Source organism: Scyliorhinus torazame, chromosome 16, assembly GCF_047496885.1.
Source record: "Scyliorhinus torazame isolate Kashiwa2021f chromosome 16, sScyTor2.1, whole genome shotgun sequence".
NCBI classification, from domain to species: domain Eukaryota; kingdom Metazoa; phylum Chordata; class Chondrichthyes; order Carcharhiniformes; family Scyliorhinidae; genus Scyliorhinus; species Scyliorhinus torazame.
In genome coordinates this window covers 98,778,537-98,798,387 of record NC_092722.1, presented here as the reverse complement: position 1 = coordinate 98,798,387, position 19,851 = coordinate 98,778,537, and the positions used below count along the sequence as shown (strand labels likewise).

Here is a 19,851-nt window from a genome sequence, read left to right as displayed (position 1 = left end):
GGGAGGTGCGGCAAAAAGCTTTGGAGAACGAGGACGAGATCTTGGGCCTGGTGGTGAAGGTGGAGGCGCACAAGGTGCTGCACAAGAGGTGGGTGGAAAAATTAGAGGACCTGGAGAATAGGTAGAGGAGGAAGAATCTTCGGATTCTGGGTCTCCCTGAAGGAGTGGAGGGGCCCGATGCCGGGGCATACATGAGCACGATGCTCAATTCGCTGATGGGCGCGGGAGCTTTCCAGAGGCCCCTGGAGCTGGATGGAGCTCATCGGGTCCTGGCAAGGAGACCCAAAGCCAACGAGCCGCCAAGAGCTGTAGTGGTGAGGTTCCATCGCCTTATGGACAGATTGTGTGTCCGGAGATGGGCCAAAAAAGAGCGAAGCAGCAGGTGGGAGAACACGGAGATCCGAATTTATCAGGACTGGAGTGCGGAGGTGGCTAAGAAGAGGGCTGGTTTCAACCGGGCTAAGGCGGTGGCTCCATCGGAAGGGGGTGAAGTTCGGGATGCTGCAGCCAGCGCGATTGTGGGTCACGTCCCAAGATCGGCACCACTATTTTGAAACGCCCGATAAGTCATGGAACTTTATACAGACTGAAAAGTTGGACTCAAATTGAGGGTTTGTCGTGGGGAGATGTTTACTGTGTTTACCGCGTTTGGGGAATGTTCATTTTGTTTCGAGTGCTGGGTGGAGATGGGTGAATGGATTTGATGTGGGGGCTGAGGGAGAGTGTGGGCGTCGGTGTTGGAGTAGCCCCCCCCCCGATCCGGCTGGTAACTTGGAATGTGAGGGGCCTGAACGGGCCGGTCAAGAGGGCCCGGGTGTTCACGCACCTAATGAGACTGAAGGCAGACGTGGTTATGCTCCAGGAGACAGATCTGAAGGTGGCAGATCAGGTTAGGCTGAGAAAGGGATGGATAGGGCAGGTCTTTCATTCAGGGCTGGATGCAAAGAACAGAGGGTTTGCAATACTGGTGGGGAAGCAGGTGTCGTTCGAGGCACTGAATATTGTAGTGGATAATGGAGGTCGATATGTGATGGTGAGTGGTAGGTTGCAGGGGGTGCGGGTGGTACTGGTGAACATGTATGCCCCGAATTGGGATGATGCCGGATTCATGAAACGCATGTTGGGTCGGAGTGGATCCATGGAGGTTTGCCAGGCCGCTGGCCAAGGAATTTTCCTTCTTTTCCCACGTCCAGAGAGCCTACTCCAAGATAGATTTTTTCATTTTAAGTAGGGCGCTAATTCCAAAAGTGGAGGGAACGGAATATTCGGCCATAGCCATCTCGGACCACGCCCCGCATTGGGTGGAGCTGGAGGAGGAGGGACCAGCGCCCGCTGTGGCGCCTCGATGTGGGACTGTTGGCGGATGAGGGGGGGGGTGCGGGCGGGTGCGGGGGTGCATTGAAAGATAGTTGTAGGCCAACGACAACGGGGAGGTGCAGGTGGGGGTAGTCTGGGAGGCGTTGAAGGTGGTGGTCAGGGGAGAGCTAATCTCCATTACGGCCCACAGGGAGAAGAGAGAGGGGAGGGAGAGGGTGGTGGGAAAGATTCTAAGGGTAGACAGGAGGTATGCAGAGGCCCCCGAGGAGGGGCTACTTAGGGAGCGACGGAACCTCCAGATAGAATTCGACCTATTGACCACGGGGAAAGCAGAGGCACAGTGGAGGAAAGCGCAGGGGGCGACGTACGAGTATGGGGAGAAGGCGAGTCGGATGCTGGAACATCAGCTTTGTAAGAGGGAGGCAGCGAGGGAGATTGGTGGAGTTGGGGATAGAGGGGGGAATGCGGTGCGGAGTGCGGTGAGAATAAACAAGGTATTTAGGGACTTCTATGGGCATCTGTACAGGTCTGAGCCCCCAGCGGGGAGGAGGGGATGCGACGATTCCTTGATCAGCTGAGGTTCCCGAGGGTGGAGGAGCAGGTGGCTGGTTTGGGGGCGCCGATTGGGCTGGAGGAGCTGGTTAAAGGATTGGGGAGCATGCAGGCGGGGAAGGCCCCGGGGCCGGATGGGTTCCCGGTTGAATTCTACAGGAAATACATGGACCTGCTGGGTCCGTTGCTAGTGAGGACTTTTAATAAGGTGAGGGAGGGGGGGGACCTAGCCCTCGACAATGTCCAGAGCGCTGATTTCCTTGATCTTGAAGCGGGACAAGAATCCATTGCAATGTGGGTCGTATAGACCGATCTCGCTCCTCAATGTTGACGCGAAGGTGCTGGCTACGAGAATTGAGGACTGTGTCCCGGGGGTGATTCATGAGGACCAGACGGGATTTGTGAAGGGTAGGCAGCTAAACACAAATGTGTGAAGGCTCCTCAATGTGATTATGATGCCCCCGGTGATGCACACAGTTCCCTCACAGCCAAACACACCTACCTTAAGCAGCACAGTTGTCAGGCAGTACACCAGCTCAGCTTCGGTCAGGTTACTCAGTCCACATTGTTCATCTGTCTCCGGGGCCGGTACCTTTCATACAAGGCAAACACATCAGGCCCCAAATGGAATTCACTGTGCACAGTTGCTGACAAATGCTATTCAACAGATAGAGGATGTAACCCACACAACACCTTTCACATCCCAAGGCACTTCACAGGATCATCATAAAGCAAGGTTTGACACTGAGCCACATGAAGTGATATTAGAGCAGATGCCAAAAAGCTTGGTTCAAAGATGTAGGAGTGTCTTAAGAGAGATGAAGAGGTGCAGGAAAGGAATTTCAGAGCTTGGGGACAAGACAGCTGAAGGCACAGCAACCAGTGGTGGAGAGATCAACATTGGGGATCCTCAGAATTAGATGAGTGCAGTAGGCATTGGGGTTGTGGGGCTGCATGAGATTGGGGGGATTTGAAAACGAGGATAAGAAATGTATAATCTTGGCTTTTGACTGGGAGTCAGTGAGCACAGGATGATGTGGGAAATTGGAATAAGGATATAGGTAACAGAGATTTGAATGACCAATTCTAAGTAGGGTAGAACACAGGAGACCAGCTAGGAGTGCACTGAAATAGGCAAGTTTAGAGGTGGCAAAGGTATAAATAAGGGTTTGAACATCAAATAAGTCAGTACTGGGGGAAAGTTGAACAATATTATAGAATCAAAGAATCATTACAACAACTGTGTATGTAAGCCACGTTGGCTGGGTGTGGTTGGTTGGGTTGGTGTTATTTACTTAATTGTTTTTCCTCTTGGAAATTGTTGTTAAAAATTTATAAATGCCTCAATAAAATATTTTCAAAAAATAAAAACATTACAACACAGAAGTTGGCCATTTGACCCAGCATGTGCTGGCTCTCCTAAGGATCAATTTGTGTATTGCTGCTTCCCCGCCCTCTCCCCACATTCCTCCTTTTCAGTTATTTTAAGAGTTTCTGCCTCTACTACCCTTTCAGGCAGCATGTTCCAAGCCCATACATGGACGACATTCCTTGCACCATTCTCATCAATTTCCTTTGTACCCTCTCAAATGCAATTACATCCTTTATGTTCTCGCTGGAGTGCAGAAGAATGAGGGGGATCTCAGAGACTTATAAAATTTTAAAGGGGCTAGACAGGGTAGATGCAGGGAAGATGTTCCCAATGATGGGTGTGTCCAGAACCAGGGGTCACAGCCTGAGGATTCAGGGTAAACCATTTCGTACAGAGATAAGGAGACATTTCTTCACACAAAGAGTGGTGAGCCTGTGGAATTCATTACCACAGGAAGTAGTTGATGCTAAAACTTTGAATATATTCAAGAGGCGGCTGGATATAGCACTTGGGGTGAATGGGATCAAAGGCTATGGGGAGAAAGCAGGATTAGGCTATTGAGTTGGATGACCAGCCATGATCGTGATGAATGGTGGAGCAGGCTCGAAGGGCCAAAAGGCCTCCTCCTGCTCCTATCTTTTATGTATCTATGTAATGCAGGTGACCAGAACTACACACAGTAGTCAAGTTGTAGTCTAACTAATATTACGTTCCAGCATAAGCTCCCTGCTCTGATGTTCTATGCCTCAGCTAACAAAGGAAAGTATTCATTTGCCTTCTTTTAAAAAAAAATATTTTTATTAGGGTATTTGCAAGTTTTTATAGTAACAACAATAACAGCGATATAAACCTGGTACAATAAACATTTCCACCCCCATCACAATCTTCACACACCCCAATCATAAAACAACAATCCCGCCCTCTCCACCCCCCCCCCCCCCCCCCACCCGCTGCTCTGCTGACATTTTAATTTCCCCCAAGAAAGTCGACGAATGGCTGCCACCTCCGGGTGAATCCAACCATTGACCCACTTAAGGCGAACTTTATTTTCTCGAGACTGAGAAACCCAGCCATGTCACTAAACCAGGTCTCTACACTCGGGGGCTTCGAGTCCCTCCACATTAACAAGATCCGTCTCCGGGCTACCAGGGAGGCAAAGGCCAAGACGTCGGCCTCTTTCGCCGCCTGAACTCCCGGCTCTTCCGACACTCCAAAGATCGCCACCTCCGGACTTGGCACCACCCGTGTTTTGAGTACCGTGGACATTGCCTCAGCAAAATCCTGCCAAATCCCTCTAAGCTTCGGGCATGCCCGAAACATGTGGACATGATTTGCTGGGCTTCCCGCGCACCTCGCACACCTGTCCTCTACCCCAAAAAACTTGCTCATCCGGGCCACCGTCATGTGTCCAGTGGACTACCTTGAACTGTATCAGGCTAAGCCTGGCACCTGATGAGGATGTATTAACCCTGCTTAGGGCATCCGCCCACAGACCTGCCTCTATTTCTTCTCCTAGCTAGTCTTCCCACTTGTCCTTAAGCTCCTCCACCGGAGTTTCCTCCGCCTCCAAGAGCTCCTGATGAATATCAGATACCTTCCCCCTCTCCCACTCAGGTACTGGAGACTACTCTATCCTGTATCCCCCGTGGCGGAAGCAGCGGAAGGCCAGAACCTGCTTTCTCAAGACGTCTCGCACCTGCAGATACCTAAACCCATTCCCTGCTGGCAATTCAAATTTATCCTCCAAGGCTTTCAAGCTGGAGAAGCTCCAGTCTATAAATAGATGCCCCATCCTTCTAATTCCTGCCCTTTGCCATCTCCGGAACCCACCATCAGCCTACCCGGTACAAACCGATGATTATTATAAATCGGAGTCCAAACCGATGTTCCCTCCACTCTTATATCTCGTCCACTGCCCCCAGATTCTCAGAGCCGCCACCACCACCGGACTTGTGGGCCGGCGAGAACGGAAGAGGTGCCATTATCAGTGCTCCCAAACTTGTTTCTTTACATGACGCTGCCTCCATCCACTCCCACACCGACCCCTCCCCCACTACGCACTTCCTAATCATGGCTATATTAGCGCCCAGTAGTAATTGCAAAAGTTCGGCAGCACCAACCCACCCTCCCTCCGACTACGCTCCAGCAACACTTTCTTCACTCGAGTGGTTTTACCCGCCCTCACAAAGCCCAAAATAACCTTATTCACCCGCTTAAAAAAGGCCCTCGGGACGAAGATGGGGGGGGACACTGAAAGACAAACAGAAGTCTGGGGAGGACCGTCATTTTCACAGTCTGTAACCTCCCCGCCAGTGATAGCTGGAGCATGTCCCATCGTTTAATGTCCTCTTTCATTTGTTCTACGAGCCGGGATAGGTTTAACTTGTGCAGTGCCTCCCACTCCCGGGCCACCTGGATTCCCAGATATCGAAAGCTCCTTTTTACCTTTCTAAAAGGCAGCTCTCCCAGTCTCTTCTCCTGACCTCTTGCCTGGATCGTGAACATCTCGCTTTTCCCCCCATGTTCAATTTATCCCCCGAAAAATGACCAAACTCCCCGACGATCCGCATAACTTCCCCCATCCCCTCCAACGGATCTAAAATATACAAGAGCAGGTCATCTGCGTAAAGCGAGACCCAGTGCTCCACCCAGTCTCCCCCCCACTCCCCGAACCAGTCCTTTCCAGTTCCTAGAGGCTCTTAACACCATGGCCAATGGCTCTATGGCCAGAGCAAACAGTAGCGGGGAGAGGGGACACCCGTGCCTCATCCTTCAGTGTGGTTTAAAATATCCCAACCTCAGCCAGTTCGTACGCACACTCGCTACTGGTGCCGGATAGAGCAACCGCCCCCAGTGAATGAAGCCCTCACCAAACCCAAACCTACCCAGCGACTCCCACAGGTAATCCCACTCCACCCGATCAAAAGCCTTCTCCGCATCCATCGCCACCACCACCACCATCATCCCTCCTTCTGAGGGCATCATAATAACATTTAAAAGTCTTTGAACATTGGCCGTGAGTTGCCTGCCCTTTACAAATCCCGTCTGGTCCTCCCCTATCACCCCCGGGACACAGTGCTCTATCCTTCTGGCCTGTATCTTAGCCAGCAGTTTGGCATCCACTTTCATTGTGGAAATTGGCCTGTATGACCCGCATTGCTCCGGATCCTTCTCCCGTTTCAGGATCAGTGAAATCGAGGCCTGTGACATTGTTTGGGGAGGGGGGTGGGACCCCCTTCTCTCTTGCTTCATTAAATGTCCTAACCAGCAGTGGGCTCAATATCTCTGAAAACATCTTATAGAATTCCACCGGGTAGCCATCCGACCTTGGGGCCTTGCCCGACTGCATGCCCTCCAGCCCCTCAATTTCAATTGGGGCTCCCAGCCCTTCCACCAGGTCCTAATCCACCCTCGGTAACCTCAACTGACCAAAAAACATGACTCATCCCCCTCCAACCCAGCCGGGGGTTCCAACTCATATAATTTGCTGTAAAAGTCCTTAAACACCTCATTCATCCCCATTGGGTCCAGGACCATAATCCCACCTCTACTCTTTACTCTCCCGATCTCTCTGGCCACCTCCCTTTTCCTGAGCTGGTGCGCTAACATTCTGCTTGCCTTTTCCCCATACTCATAAATCGCCCCCTTTGCCTTCGTCAGTTGATCCATCGCTTTCCCTGTAGTCAACAGCTCAAACTCCGCCTGCATCCTCCGTCGCTCCCTCTGTAGCCGCACTTCCGTGGCCTCCAAGTATCTCCTGTCCACCTGGAGTATCTCAACTAACCTATCCATCTCAGCCTGTTCCGCCTTTTCTCTGTGGGCCCGTATCGAGATTAGTTCCCCTCTGACCACTGCCTTCAGAGCTTCCCAGACCGTTGCTGCAGAGACCTCCCCCGTATCATTTGTTTCCAGGTAGTTTTGGATGGACTTGTTCACCCGCCCACAGACCGCTTTGTCCGCTAACAACCCCACCTCCAACCTCCATAGCGGGCGTTGTCCTCTCTCCGAACTAACCCGTAGATCCACCCAATGCGGGGCATGATCCGACACTGCGATTGCCAAGTACTCCGTATCCACCACCCCCTGTATTAGAGCCCTGCTCAGAACAAAAAAAGTCGATGCGAGAGTATACCTTGTGGACATGGGAGAAAAAAGAACACCTTGGACCACGGAGAGGTCACTGTGTCATGCTGTTGGAGCGTCTCCTTGCTTTGCGCTGGCTGGAACTGCTGACAGGTAGCACGGTTCAGGACCATATTTGTTTTGCCCTGGCTGATGCCGGGCCAGTAGACAGCCTGCCGGGCTCTGCGCCTGCACTTTACGACGCCCAGGTGTCACTCACGAATCCGGCGCAGCACCAAGCTCTGGAGACTGAGCGGAATGACAATCCTGTCCAGCTTGAGGAGGATACCATCAATCACCGTCAGGTCGTCCTTCACATTGTAAAATTGTGGGCACTGCCCTTTCTGACAGCCATTGGTGAGGTTGTGGGTGACACGCTGCAAGAAGGGGTCCTTGGCTGCCTCATCATGGATGAGAACTACCTTCTCATCTGTCTCCTGAAGAATGCTAGCACACAGCTACACCAGCGATTCGATGTGCTGGATGATCTCCAGCGGCTCACTGGGCGAGGTGACGGAGCGGGACAATGCATCAGCGATGATGAGCTCCTTGCCAGGTGTGTACACCAAGTTGAAGTCATACCTCCTTAGTTTAAGCAGGATTCTCTGTAAACAAGGTGTCATGTCGTTCAGGGTCTTGTGGATTATGTGGACCAGAGGCCTATGATCCGTCTCGACAGTGAATGTCGGCAGGCCGTAGACATAATCATGAAATTTGAGGATGCCGGTGAGAAGACCCAAGCACTCCTTCTCAATCTGTGCATATCTGGTTTCAGTGGGCGTCATCGCCCTTGATGCGTAGGCTTCTGGTGCCCAGGATGATGTGTCATCTCGTTGAAGCAACACCGCACCGAAGCCATCCTGACTTGCATCTGTGGATATCTTTGTCTCCCGGTCCGGGTCGAAGAATGCCACGACTGGTGCCGTGCTGAGCTTGGCTTTCAGCTCCAGCCACTCTGTCTGGTGTGCCGCCTTCCACTCAAAGGCAGGTGACTTTTTCACCAGGTTGCATAGGGCCGTGGTGTGTATGGCCATGTTTGGAATGAACTTGCCCAGAAAATTGACCATACCAAAGAAGCGCAGCACCGCTTTTTGGGCCTCTGGGACCTTCATCGCCTTGATGGCCTTGATTTTGCGTGTCCCCGGGTGCACACCATGCTGTGAGATCTGGTCGCCTCGGAACTTGAGGGTCGATGTGCAAAAACAGTTGGACCTGTTTTACTTTAGGCCGTTTGCAGGTACACGGCGGAATCCCTTCTAGAGACCGGACACATGTTCTTCAGGGGTCGTGGGCCATAGGATGATGTTGTCCACGTACACACGAACCCCTTCAATGCCTTCCATCATCTGCTCCATGATGCGATGGAATATCTCCGATGCAGAGATGATGCCAAATGGCATGCGATTGTAGCAGTATCTGCCAAAAGGCCTGTCAAAGGTGCAGAGCCTTCTGCTGGACTCTTCCAGCTGGATTTGCCAAAACCCCTGTGATGCATCCAATTTGGTGAAGAAGCACGTGTGTGCCACCTCACTCGTGAGTTCCTCCCGCTTCGGGATGGGGTAGTGTTCCCGCATGATATTCTTATTGAGATCCTTGGGATCAATGCAGATGCGCAGGTCCTCCAAAGGCTTCTTTACGCACACCATCGAGCTGACCCAGTCAGTCGGTTCGGTGACCTTGGATATGATGCCTTTTTGATGAAGATCTTGGAGCTGTGCCGTCAAGCGCTCTCTCAGTGGAGCAGGGTCCACGTTGTGGTGCGTGGACCACTGGCTTGGCATCAGGCCGTAGCAGAATTTTGTATCGATACGGCAGCGTGCCCATCCCGTTGAACACATCTGGATACTGGATGAGGATGTCGTTGATGCCGGCCTGAAGATCCACATGGGAGGATGTCGTGGTGTAAACCCTTTGAATGAGGTTCAGCTTCTTGAAGGCGTGCGCACCTAGTAGGGATGCCCTGTCCGGCTTAACAATTTCAAAGCGTAACCGTGCTTGTGTGTCATTTGGATATGCGCAGATGGCAGGATCCCAGTGCCGTGATGGCATTCCCGTTGTAACCCAGGAGCTTGCAGTCAGCTGGAAGGACCGTGCCGTGGGGGGCTTCTTAATGCGTCTGAAGTCTGCCTGAGAGAGGTTGGCAGAGGCACCCGTGTCCAGCTTGAACTGGATGGGGCAGTGGTTGACTTTCATCACTGCTCGCCATTCGTCCTCGGAATCCACAGCTAGGATTGATTGGACTTGCGATGTGTCTGGTGTGGCATATTCACACATTGTAATAATGCCCACACGGTAAGCGTTGTCAAGGCATTCATCAAATGGATCAGAATCCTGCAGGGATCAGAATCCTGCAGGCGTTGCTGCACACTCCAGATGCGCAGTCATCGGAATTGAGAGCGCTGGCTCCGGACTGGTGCTGCAGCTCTGCACAGGGCTTTGTAGTGGCCTGGCTTCCCGCAGTTTAAACAGCGTCTGCCTCTTGCACGGCAGTGTTTCTTTAAATGTGCGGTGCCACAGTTCGAACACGTCATGACGTTGGCGTCCTGACGCTCTGTGCGTCGTTGCACGTGCGCAGTGCGGTTCTCAGACATCTGCATCTGCGCAGTGCGGGTTTCAGCCACTTCGTTATCCCATTCGCATCGCGCATGCGTCGGGAAGAGCGTGCAAAATGGTCGCTTTCGTCAATGTTGAGGCGCTGCATCCGGGAGATAGAACATAGAATACAGCGCAGTACAGGCCCTTCGGCCCACGATGTTGCACCGAAACATATGCCATTATCATCCATATGTTTATCCAATAAACTTTTAAATGCCCTCAATGTTGGCGAGTTCACTACTGTAGCAGGTAGGGCATTCCACGGCCTCACTACTCTTTGCGTAAAGAACCTACCTCTGACCTCTGTCCTATATCTATTACCCCTCAGTTTAAAGTTATGTCCCCTCGTGCCAGCCATATCCATCCGCGGGAGGAGGCTCTCACTGTCCACCCTATCCAACCCCCTGATCATTTTGTATGCCTCTATTAAGTCTCCTCTTAACCTTCCTCTTAACCTTCTTCTCTCCAACGAAAACAACCTCAAGTCCATCAGCCTTTCCTCATAAGATTTTCCCTCCATACCAGGCAACATCCTGGTAAATCTCCTCTGCATCCGCTCCAAAGCCTCCACGTCCTTCCTATAATGCGGTGACCAGAACTGTACGCAATACTCCAAATGCGGCCGTACCAGAGTTCTGTACAGCTGCAACATGACCTCCCGACTCCGGAACTCAATCCCTCTACCAATAAAGGCCAACACTCCATAGGCCTTCTTCACAACCCTATCAACCTGGGTGGCAACTTTCAGGGATCTATGTACATGGACACCTAGATCCCTCTGCTCATCCACACTTTTCAAGAACTTTACCATTAGCCAAATATTCCGCATTCCTGTTATTCCTTCCAAAGTGAATCACCTCACACTTCTCTACATTAAACTCCATTTGCCACCTCTCAGCCCAGCTCTGCAGCTTATCTATATCCCTCTGTAACCTGCTACATCCTTCCACACTATCGACAACACCACCGACTTTAGTATCGACTTTACTCACCCACCCTTCTGCGCCTTCCTCTAGGTCATTGATAAAAATGACAAACAGCAACAGCCCCAGAACAGATCCTTGTGGTACGCCACTTGTAACTGAACTCCATTCTGAACATTTCCCATCAACCACCACCCTCTGTCTTCTTTCAGCTAGCCAATTTCTGATCCACATCTCCAAATCACCCTCAATCCCCAGCCTCCGTATTTTCTGCAATAGCCTACCGTGGGGAACCTTATCAAACGCTTTGCTGAAATCCATATACACCACATCAACTGCTCTACCCTCGTCTACCTGTTCAGTCACCTTCTCAAAGAAAAGGTGGCCTATACACTCTCCCCCTCGTGGGAGGCTAGTTTTTCACTTTCTGCCGTTTTGTACTGGGAATAGCGATTTTTAGCGTGCTCATGCACTGTTCATGTTTCAATCGCAACTGGCAGGGTCATATGCTTGATCTTCAGTAACTGCTCTCTCAGAGGATCAGAGTAAACTCCCAAAACGATTTGGTCTCTGATCATGGAGTCAGTGATATCACCGAAGTTGCAGGATTGCCCTAGCAGTCGAAGGTTAGTTAAATATGAGTTGAAGGATTCGTCTTTACCTTGCAATCGCTGCTTGAATATGTAGCGCTTGAAGATTTTGTTGGTGTCCACCTCACAGTGGCTGTCAAACTTGTCCAGGATGGTCTGAAACTTTGTCTTGTCCTGGTCTTCGGCGAAGTGAAAGGAGTTGAATATTTCCAAGGCGTTATCACCCGCTGTGGCGAGGAGAAGAGCTATCTTCCGTGCATCAGACACACCATTGAGGTCTGATGCTTCAACGTAAAGCTGAAATTTCTGCTTTGTTGGTACAGTTGGCACGGATTGCCGGAGCTGGTGAGGAGCCTGAATCTTTTCCATTGTGCCTGTGTACATTCGCTGGTCGTTGCAGATCTTGCTGAGTTGAACTAACTAGATTGAACAGAATCCTGGTATCATGTTGTGTTATGTAATTTGGAATAACACAAGCTGCCTCTTGATGCAGTTTTGAGCAAAAGATGCTCCAGACTTTGAAGTGAGTTCAATGTGTTTTATTGAACTATTAGTACAGATCTCAATGAGTTTGACTCTCTGTTAATCTAAATGTAGTAACTGAGTCTAACTGAACCAGCCTGGCTCTAAGCCACGTGCTGGGGTGTGATGCTGAGGATACACCCTGTCTCACTCTGTAGATGCTGGTCTGTGGAAAGAGGCGGGGTGTGAGTGCCTCATCCCTTTTATAGTGGGATACCACCCTGTGTCCTGACTGCTCATTGGTCGTGTCCTATTCTATGTGTCCGTTAGCTGCATGTTTGCATATCATGACAGGACCTTGTCAAAAGCATTGCTAAAATCCATGTCGACCACATTAACTGCCCGATCCTCATCAGTCCTGGTCACCTCCATAAAAATTCAATCAAGTTAGTTAAATACATCCTCCCTTAACAAATCCATGCCGACTGTCCTTGACTAACCCATGTCATTCTAAATGCTAAGTTATCCTGTCTCCCGGGATGGAGTCTGATGATTTGGCCACTACTAAGGTTCGACCGACTGGCCTGTAATTATTTGGTCTATTCCTCATTCCTTTTTTGTGCAAAATAATGACATTAGTAGTACTCCAATCCTCCGGCATACACACTTGTATCCAGTGAGATTTGGAATGATGGTCACAGCATCTGCTATGTCCTCCCTTCACAGTTGGCCTTTCAGGCCTTTGAGAGGAGGTGGGTTTACTTGTTGCCCCTATTTCATCCAGTATAGGGGAGGCCTATGCTCCCTCCAGCCTTCCTCCTCTTTCCTTCCCTATTCTTCTCTTTGGGCAGCTATCCATATCCCACATTTTTCTGCCCCACCACTCCACACCTTCGGCTGGCTGCTGTTTGCAAATAGGTCTGTGAATAGGCTTGTGAGTTTGCTCCACATGGTGTGGAACCTCTGTTCAGAAGATCCTCTTTTCCTGTCCAGAGGTCTGGGTGCTGTGATACCCTGAAGACCGCCACGGACAGGCTTGGCTCCATTTCGACCCCTACCACTTTGGACATAGCTTTGTAGAAGGCCGTCCAGTATTCCGAGTCTGGGGTATGTCCAGAACATGCGAATGCGTTTGGCCAGACCCCACCCGGAACCTTTCACACTTGGGGCAGCAGAGTAGCAGAGTGGTTAGCACTGCTGCCTCACAGCTCCATTGACCCGGGTTCAATTCTGGCCTCGGGTCACTGTCTATGTGGAGTTAACACTTCCTCCCAGAGTCTGCGCGAGTTTCCTCCGGGCGCTCCGATTTCCTCCCACATTCCAGAGATGTGCAGGTTAGGTGGATTGGCCAGGCTAAATTGCCCTTTGTGTCCGAAAAGGTGAAGTGATGGGTAATGGATTGGGTGGAGGTAGTGAATCCCTCTCCGAATCCAAACTGTCAAGCACCGAGGTACCTGCATTCTACTTAAATTAAAGGCTTCCTCAGCGTCTGGGGAGAGGACACCAGATCAATGGGGTCATTATTACGTTCAGCAGGTGTCTGATGTTCGATGTTTATCATCTGCGCAGCACGGTAGCACAGTGGTTAGCACTGTTGCCTCACAGCTCCAGGACCCCAGGTTCGATTTGGCTTGGGTCACTGTCTGTGTGGAGTCTGCACGTTCTCACAGTGTGTGCGTGGGTTTCCTCCGGGTGCTCCGGTTTCCTCCCACAGTCCAAAGATGTGCAGGTTAGGCGGATTGATGCTAAATTGCCCTGTGTCCAAAAAGGTGATGTGGGGTTACGGGGATAGGGCGGAGGTGTGGGCTTAAGTGGGGTGTTCTTTCCAAGGGCTGGTGCAGACCCGATGGGCTGAATGGCCTCCTTCTGCACTGTAAACTCTATGACAAGCCTGGTCTGATATTCTGCGATCACATCCAGCAGGTAGCTCTCCAGTCGCCTCGCCAGAGCTTTCGCTAGGATTTTCACGTCAGTGTTTATGAAATAGATGGATTTGTATGATCCACAATCTGTCGGGTCCTTGTCTTTCTTGGGAATCAGTGAGATCGAGGCCTGTGCCAGCATGGGCTGCAGGGCCCACTTAGACTGAGAATCACTGAACATCTCCCGCTGCTGAGAATTCTTTGTAAAGGTCTGGCAGGAACCAATCTGGTTCTTTCCTTGATTGCATGGATTTGATGCACTCCACGATTTCCCCCAGCCCTAGTAGTGCTTCTAGCGCATGTATTTTGTTGTACCCCTACTGCCAGTATGTCCAGCCTGTTGAGGTTCCATCCCCGAAGCCCCCTTCGCGGCCTCAGAATTAAAAAATTTTTTTAAGAGTACCCAATTAATTTTTTTTCCAATTAAGTGGCAATTTAGTGTGGCCAATCAACCTACCATGCACATTTTCGGATTGTGGGGGTGAAACCCACACTGACACGGGGAGAACGTGTAAACTCCACATGGACAGTGACCCATGGCCGGGATTCGAACCAGGGTCCTCAGCGCCATAGGCAGCAGTGCTAACTACTATGCCACCATGCCGCCCTCAGGGCCTCAAGAGTTGTACAGCCCTCGGTAAAAGATCGTAAAGGCCTTATTGACCTCGTTTGGGTCCTCTACTATCCTACCGTTAATGTTCCTGATCTGTGCTCTGTCGCGCAGCCTGTTTCCTTAGCTGGAGCGCCAGCATGCGTCTGGCTTTGTCTCTACGATGCCTGGCGGAGCTGGTGCACTGCCTTCCATGTGGAGAGCAGGTCAAATTCAGTCTGCAGCTTTTTCCTTTCAGCCAGCAGTTCCACAGTGGGTACATCCAGTATGGAGTCAATCAGCCCCTGTTTGGTTTCCCTTTCCTTCCTGGCCCCAAGTTATAATTTCCCCCGATCACTGCTTTCAGTGCCTCCCAGAACGTGGTGGGCGAGCCTTCCCATTTTGGTTGCAGGATACATCAATCTTTTTTTTATTTATAACTTTCGAGTACCCAATTCTATTTTTCAATTAAGGGGCAATTTTGCGTGGTCAATCCACCTACCAGGCACATATTTGGGTTGTGAGGGTGAGACCCACGCAGACACGGGGAAAATGTGCAAACTCTGCAGGAGCACGTGCTGCGAGTGCTAAATTGTTTTGTCCCACTGAGATCTGGATCAGATCAGGATCTGACTCGGCTCTAGAGGGTTACAAGGTAGCCAGGAAGGAACTCACAAATAGACTGAGGAGAGCTAGAAGGGGGCATGAAAAAGCCTTGGAGAGAAGGATTAGGGAAAACCCCAAGGCGTTCTACACTTGTGAGAAATAAGAGGATGATCAGAGTGAGAGTAGAGCCGATCAGTGAAGGGAACTTGTGCCTAGAGTCTGAGAAGATGGGGGAGGCCCTAAATGAATACTTTGCTGCAGTATTCACTAGAGAGAGGGACCTTGTGAAAAATTGCTCATGAGAACAGTATGAACCAGATTAATGGACTCGAACAGGTTGATATTAAGGATGATGTGCTGGAAATTTTGAAAAGCATCAGGATAGACAAGTCCCCTGGGCCTGACGGGATATACCCAAGGTTACTACAGGAAGCGAGGGAGGAGATTGCTGCGCTGTTGGCGATGATCTTTGCGTCCTCACTCCCCACTGGAGTAGTACCGGATGATTGGAAGGAGGCGAATGTTGTTCCCCTGTTCAATAAAGGGAATAGAGAAATCCCTGGGAATTACAGACTCATCAGTCTTACGTCTGCGGTGAGAAAAATATTGGAAACGATTCTGAGAGATAGGATTTATGATTATTGCGAAAAACAGTTTGATTAAAGATAGTCAGCATGGCTTTGTGAGGGGCAGGTCTTGCCTCACAAGCCTCACTGAATTCTTTGAGGATGTGACGAGACACATTGATGAAGGTCGGCAGTGGATGTGGTGTATATGGATTTCAGTAAGGCATTTGATAAGGTTCCCCATGGTAGGCTCATTCAGAAAGTTAGGGGGCATGGGATGCAGGGAAATTTGGCTGTCTGCATACAGAATTGGCTGGCCGAAAGAAGACAGCGTGTTGTAGTGGATGGAAAGTATTCCGCCTGGAGGTCGGTGACCAGTGGTGTCTCGCAAGGGTCTGTCTGGGACCTCTGCTCTTTGTGGTTTTTATAAATGACTTGGATGAGGAAGTGGAAGGGTGGGTTAGTAAGTTTGCCGATGACACGAATGTTGGGGGAGTTGTAGATCGTGTTGAGGGTTGTTGCAGGTTACAGCAGGGCATTGACAGGATGCAGAGCTGGGCTGAGAAGTGGCAGATGGAGTTCAACCTTGATAAATGTGAAGTGAATCATTTTGGAAGGTTGAATTTGAATGCTGGATACAGGGATAATGGCAGGATTCTTGGAAGTGTGGAGGAACAGTACATAGATCCCTCAAAGTTGCCACCCAGGTTGATAGGGTTGTTAAGAAGGCGTATGGTGTGTTGGCTTTCATTAACAGGGGGATTGAGTTTAAGAGCAGCGAGGTTTTGCTGCAGCTTTATAAAACTCTAGTTAGACCACACATGGAATATTGTGTCCAGTTCTAGTCGCCTCATTATAGGAAGGATGTGGATGCTTTGGAGAGGGTAAGGATGACAAGAGTCCACAGAGAAATACAGGCAGGTTAGTGAATGGACAAAATCTTGGCATATGGAACATGTGAGGAAATGTGCAGTTATGCATTTCGGTAGGACGCATAAAGGAGTTGAATATTATTTAAATAGAGAAAGCTGAATAACAGAGGGATTTGGGGATCCTTGTGCATAAATCACAAAAAGCCAGCATGCTAGTTCAGCAGGTAATAGGGAAGGCAAATGGAATGTTGGCCATTATTTCATAAAATAGGGAAGTCTTGCTAAAACTACACAAGACACTAATTAAACTACACCTGGCATACAGTGGACAGTTTTGGTCCCCTTATCTGAAGAAAGATATGCTGGCATTGGGGGCTTTCCAGAACAGGTTCCCCAGGTTGATTCCGGACATGGAGGGATTTTATTTGTGAGGAGAGGTTGAGTAGGTTGAATCTGTAATCATGGAGTGTAGAAGAACATGAGGCAACCTTATCGAGACATATAGGTTTCTCAGGGGGTGCGGCAGGGTAGATAATGAGAGGTTGTTTCCCCATGTGGGAGGGTCTAGGACCAGAGGGCATAATCTCAGAGGAAGGACTCGCCCATTTATCATAGATTATCATAGAATTTACAGTGCAGAAGGAGGCCATTCGGCCCATCGAGTCTGCACCAGCTCTTGGAAAGAGCACCCTACCCAAGGTCAACATCTCCACCCTATCCCCATAACCCAGTAACCCCACCCAACACTAAGGGCAATTTTGGACACTAAGGGCAATTTATCATGGCCAATCCACCTAACCTGCACATCTTTGGACTGTGGGAGGAAACCGGAGCACCCGGGGGAAACCCACGCACACAAGGGGAGGATGTGCAGACTCCGCACAGACAGTGACCCAAGCCGGAATCAAACCTCGGACCCTGGAGCTGTGAAGCAATTGTGCTATCCACAATGCCCCATTTAAGACAGCAATGAGGAAGAATTTCTTCCCACAAGAGGGTGGTGAATCTGTGGAATTCTTTAGTGCAGAGGGCTGTGGAGGCTGGGTCTTTAAGTAGGTTAAAGTCCGAGAAAGACATTCTTAATCAGCAAGGGAATGAAGGGTTATGGGGATACGGCAGGGAAATGGAGTTGAACGGGCAGCACGGTGGTGCAGTGGTTAGCACTGCTGTGTCACGGTGGCAAGGTCCCAGGTTCGATCTCGGCTCTGGGTCACTGTCCGTGTGGAGTTTGCACATTCTCAGTGTTTGCGTGGGTTCTGCCCCCACAACCCAAATATGTGCAGGGTAGGTGAATTGGCCACGCTAAATGGCCCCTTAATTGGAAAAAATGAATTGGGTATTCTAAATTTATTTTAAAAAAGGAAAATGGGACATCCGGTTGCGGCGATGACCAGCTAAGACGCACGTTTCGGCACCTCCCGTTTCAACGGACTTTTGGGCTCTTAATAGGAGCCCCAACGGAAATTTTTTGCAGCCAAACCCAGTGTGAGGTGACAAAGGAAGGAGTCCCCCCAGGTGTGGAGTGAAAGGAGCGACAGTAGTCGCCAGATTGCGGAGGATCCTTTGGAGCAGCGGCAGAGAAGAGAAGGGAGAAGCAAGATGGCGGCCGAGGGAGCCCAGATGGTATGGGGCCCGGAACAGCGGGAGTTCCTCCGACGATGTGTGGAGGAGCTCAAGAAAGAGGGGCTGGCGCCACTGGCAATCGAGGGACTAAAGGAAACACAAAAGGTCCAGGCGATGGAGCTCTGTGGAGTGAAGGCAAAGGCAGCAGAGAACGAAGACGAGATACAGGGCCTGGTGGTAAAAACGGAGACGCACGAGGCACTACACAAGAGGTGCATAGAAAGGCTGGAAGCCCTGGAGAACAGCTCGAGGAGGAAGAACCTACGGATTTTAGGTCTCCCCGAAGGAACAGAGGGAGCGGATGCTGGGGTGTATGTGATTAAGATGCTCCATACTCTAATGGGAGCTGAGGCCCCAACGGGCCCTCTGGAAGTAGAGGGAGCGTACCGGGTCCTCGTGAGAAGACCAAAGGCAGAGGAAACACCAAGAGCAATAGTGGTGAAGTTCCATCGCTACAGGGACAGGGAGATGGTCCTGAACTGGGCTAAGAAGACACGGAGCAGCAAGTGGGATAACGCGGTGATACGCGTGTATCGAGACTGGAGTGCAGAGGTGGCGAGAAGGAGGGCGAGTTTCAACCGGGCCAAGGCGGTGCTCCATAGGAAGAAAGTCAAGTTTGGGATGCTGCGACTTCCGGGTGCGGCGATGACCAGCTAGGTCGCGCGTTTTGGCAGCTCCCGGTGGAACGGACTTTTGGGCTCTTGATAGGAGCCCCAACTGCAATTTTAACGGCAAAAAACACTGTGCTGTAATCCAGAAGGGAATCCCCCCTGGACACGGATGGAAAAAAGAGAGGAAAGTGGCCGGATTGCGGTGGATCCTCTAGAGCAGCGGCCAGGAAGGCAGGCACAAAGCAAGGTGGCGTCGGAAGAAGGCAGTTTAACATGGAGCCCTGACCAACAAGAGTTCCTGCGGCGTTGCGTGGAAGAACTCAAAAAGGAGAAGAAGAAGGAGCTGTTGGCCCCGATATTACAAGCGATTGAGGGGCTAAAGGAGGAGCAAAAGACCCAGGAACAGGAGCTTCGGGTCATGAAGGCAAAGGCTGCTGAGAATGAGGACGACATACCAGGCCTGGTGGTGAAAACGGAGATGCACGAGGCACAACACAAAAGGTGTGTGGAAAGGCTGGAGGTGCTGGAGAATAATGCGAGGAGGAAGAATTTAAGGATTCTTGGTCTTCCCGAAGGTGTAGAAGGGGCGGACGTCGGGGCATATGTGAGCACGATGCTGCACTCGTTAATGGGATCGGAGGCCCCAACGGGTCCGCTGGAGGTGGAGGGAGCCTATTGAGTTATGGCGCGAAGACTGAGGGCTGGAGAAATTCGTCGAGCCATAGTGGTGAGATTTCTCCGATAGAAGGACAGAGAGATGGTCCTCAGATGGGCAAAGAAAACTCGGAGCAGTAGGTGGGAGAACGCGGTGATCCGCGTATATCAAGATTGGAGTGTGGAGGTGGCGAGAAGGAGGGCAAGCTTTAATCGGGCCAAGGCGGTGCTGCACAAACGGAAGATTAAATTTGGAATGCTGCAACCGGCAAGACTGTGGGTCACACATCAAGGGAAACACCACTACTTCGAAACGGCAGTTTGGGATGCTGCGACTTCCGGGTGCGGCGATGACCAGCTGATCACGTGGAATGTGAGAGGTTTAAATGGGCTGATTAAGAGGGCAAGGGTATTTGCGCACTTAAAGAGACTGAAGGCGGACGTAGTTATGCTCCAGGAGACGCACCTGAAATTG

At 50.8% G+C, this 19,851-nt stretch overlaps 1 protein-coding gene across 2 annotated transcripts in view; it reads right to left on the bottom strand.

Moving 5' to 3' along the window:
• dna2 (DNA replication helicase/nuclease 2) overlaps positions 1-19,851 on the bottom strand; it is a 180,869-nt gene that overhangs the window by 7,687 nt on the left and 153,331 nt on the right. For both annotated transcript variants that reach the window (XM_072478779.1, XM_072478780.1), the window contains one exon: positions 2,372-2,461. In XM_072478779.1, coding sequence (XP_072334880.1) covers positions 2,372-2,461 — 90 coding nt within the window. The remainder of the gene's footprint in view (positions 1-2,371; positions 2,462-19,851) is intronic.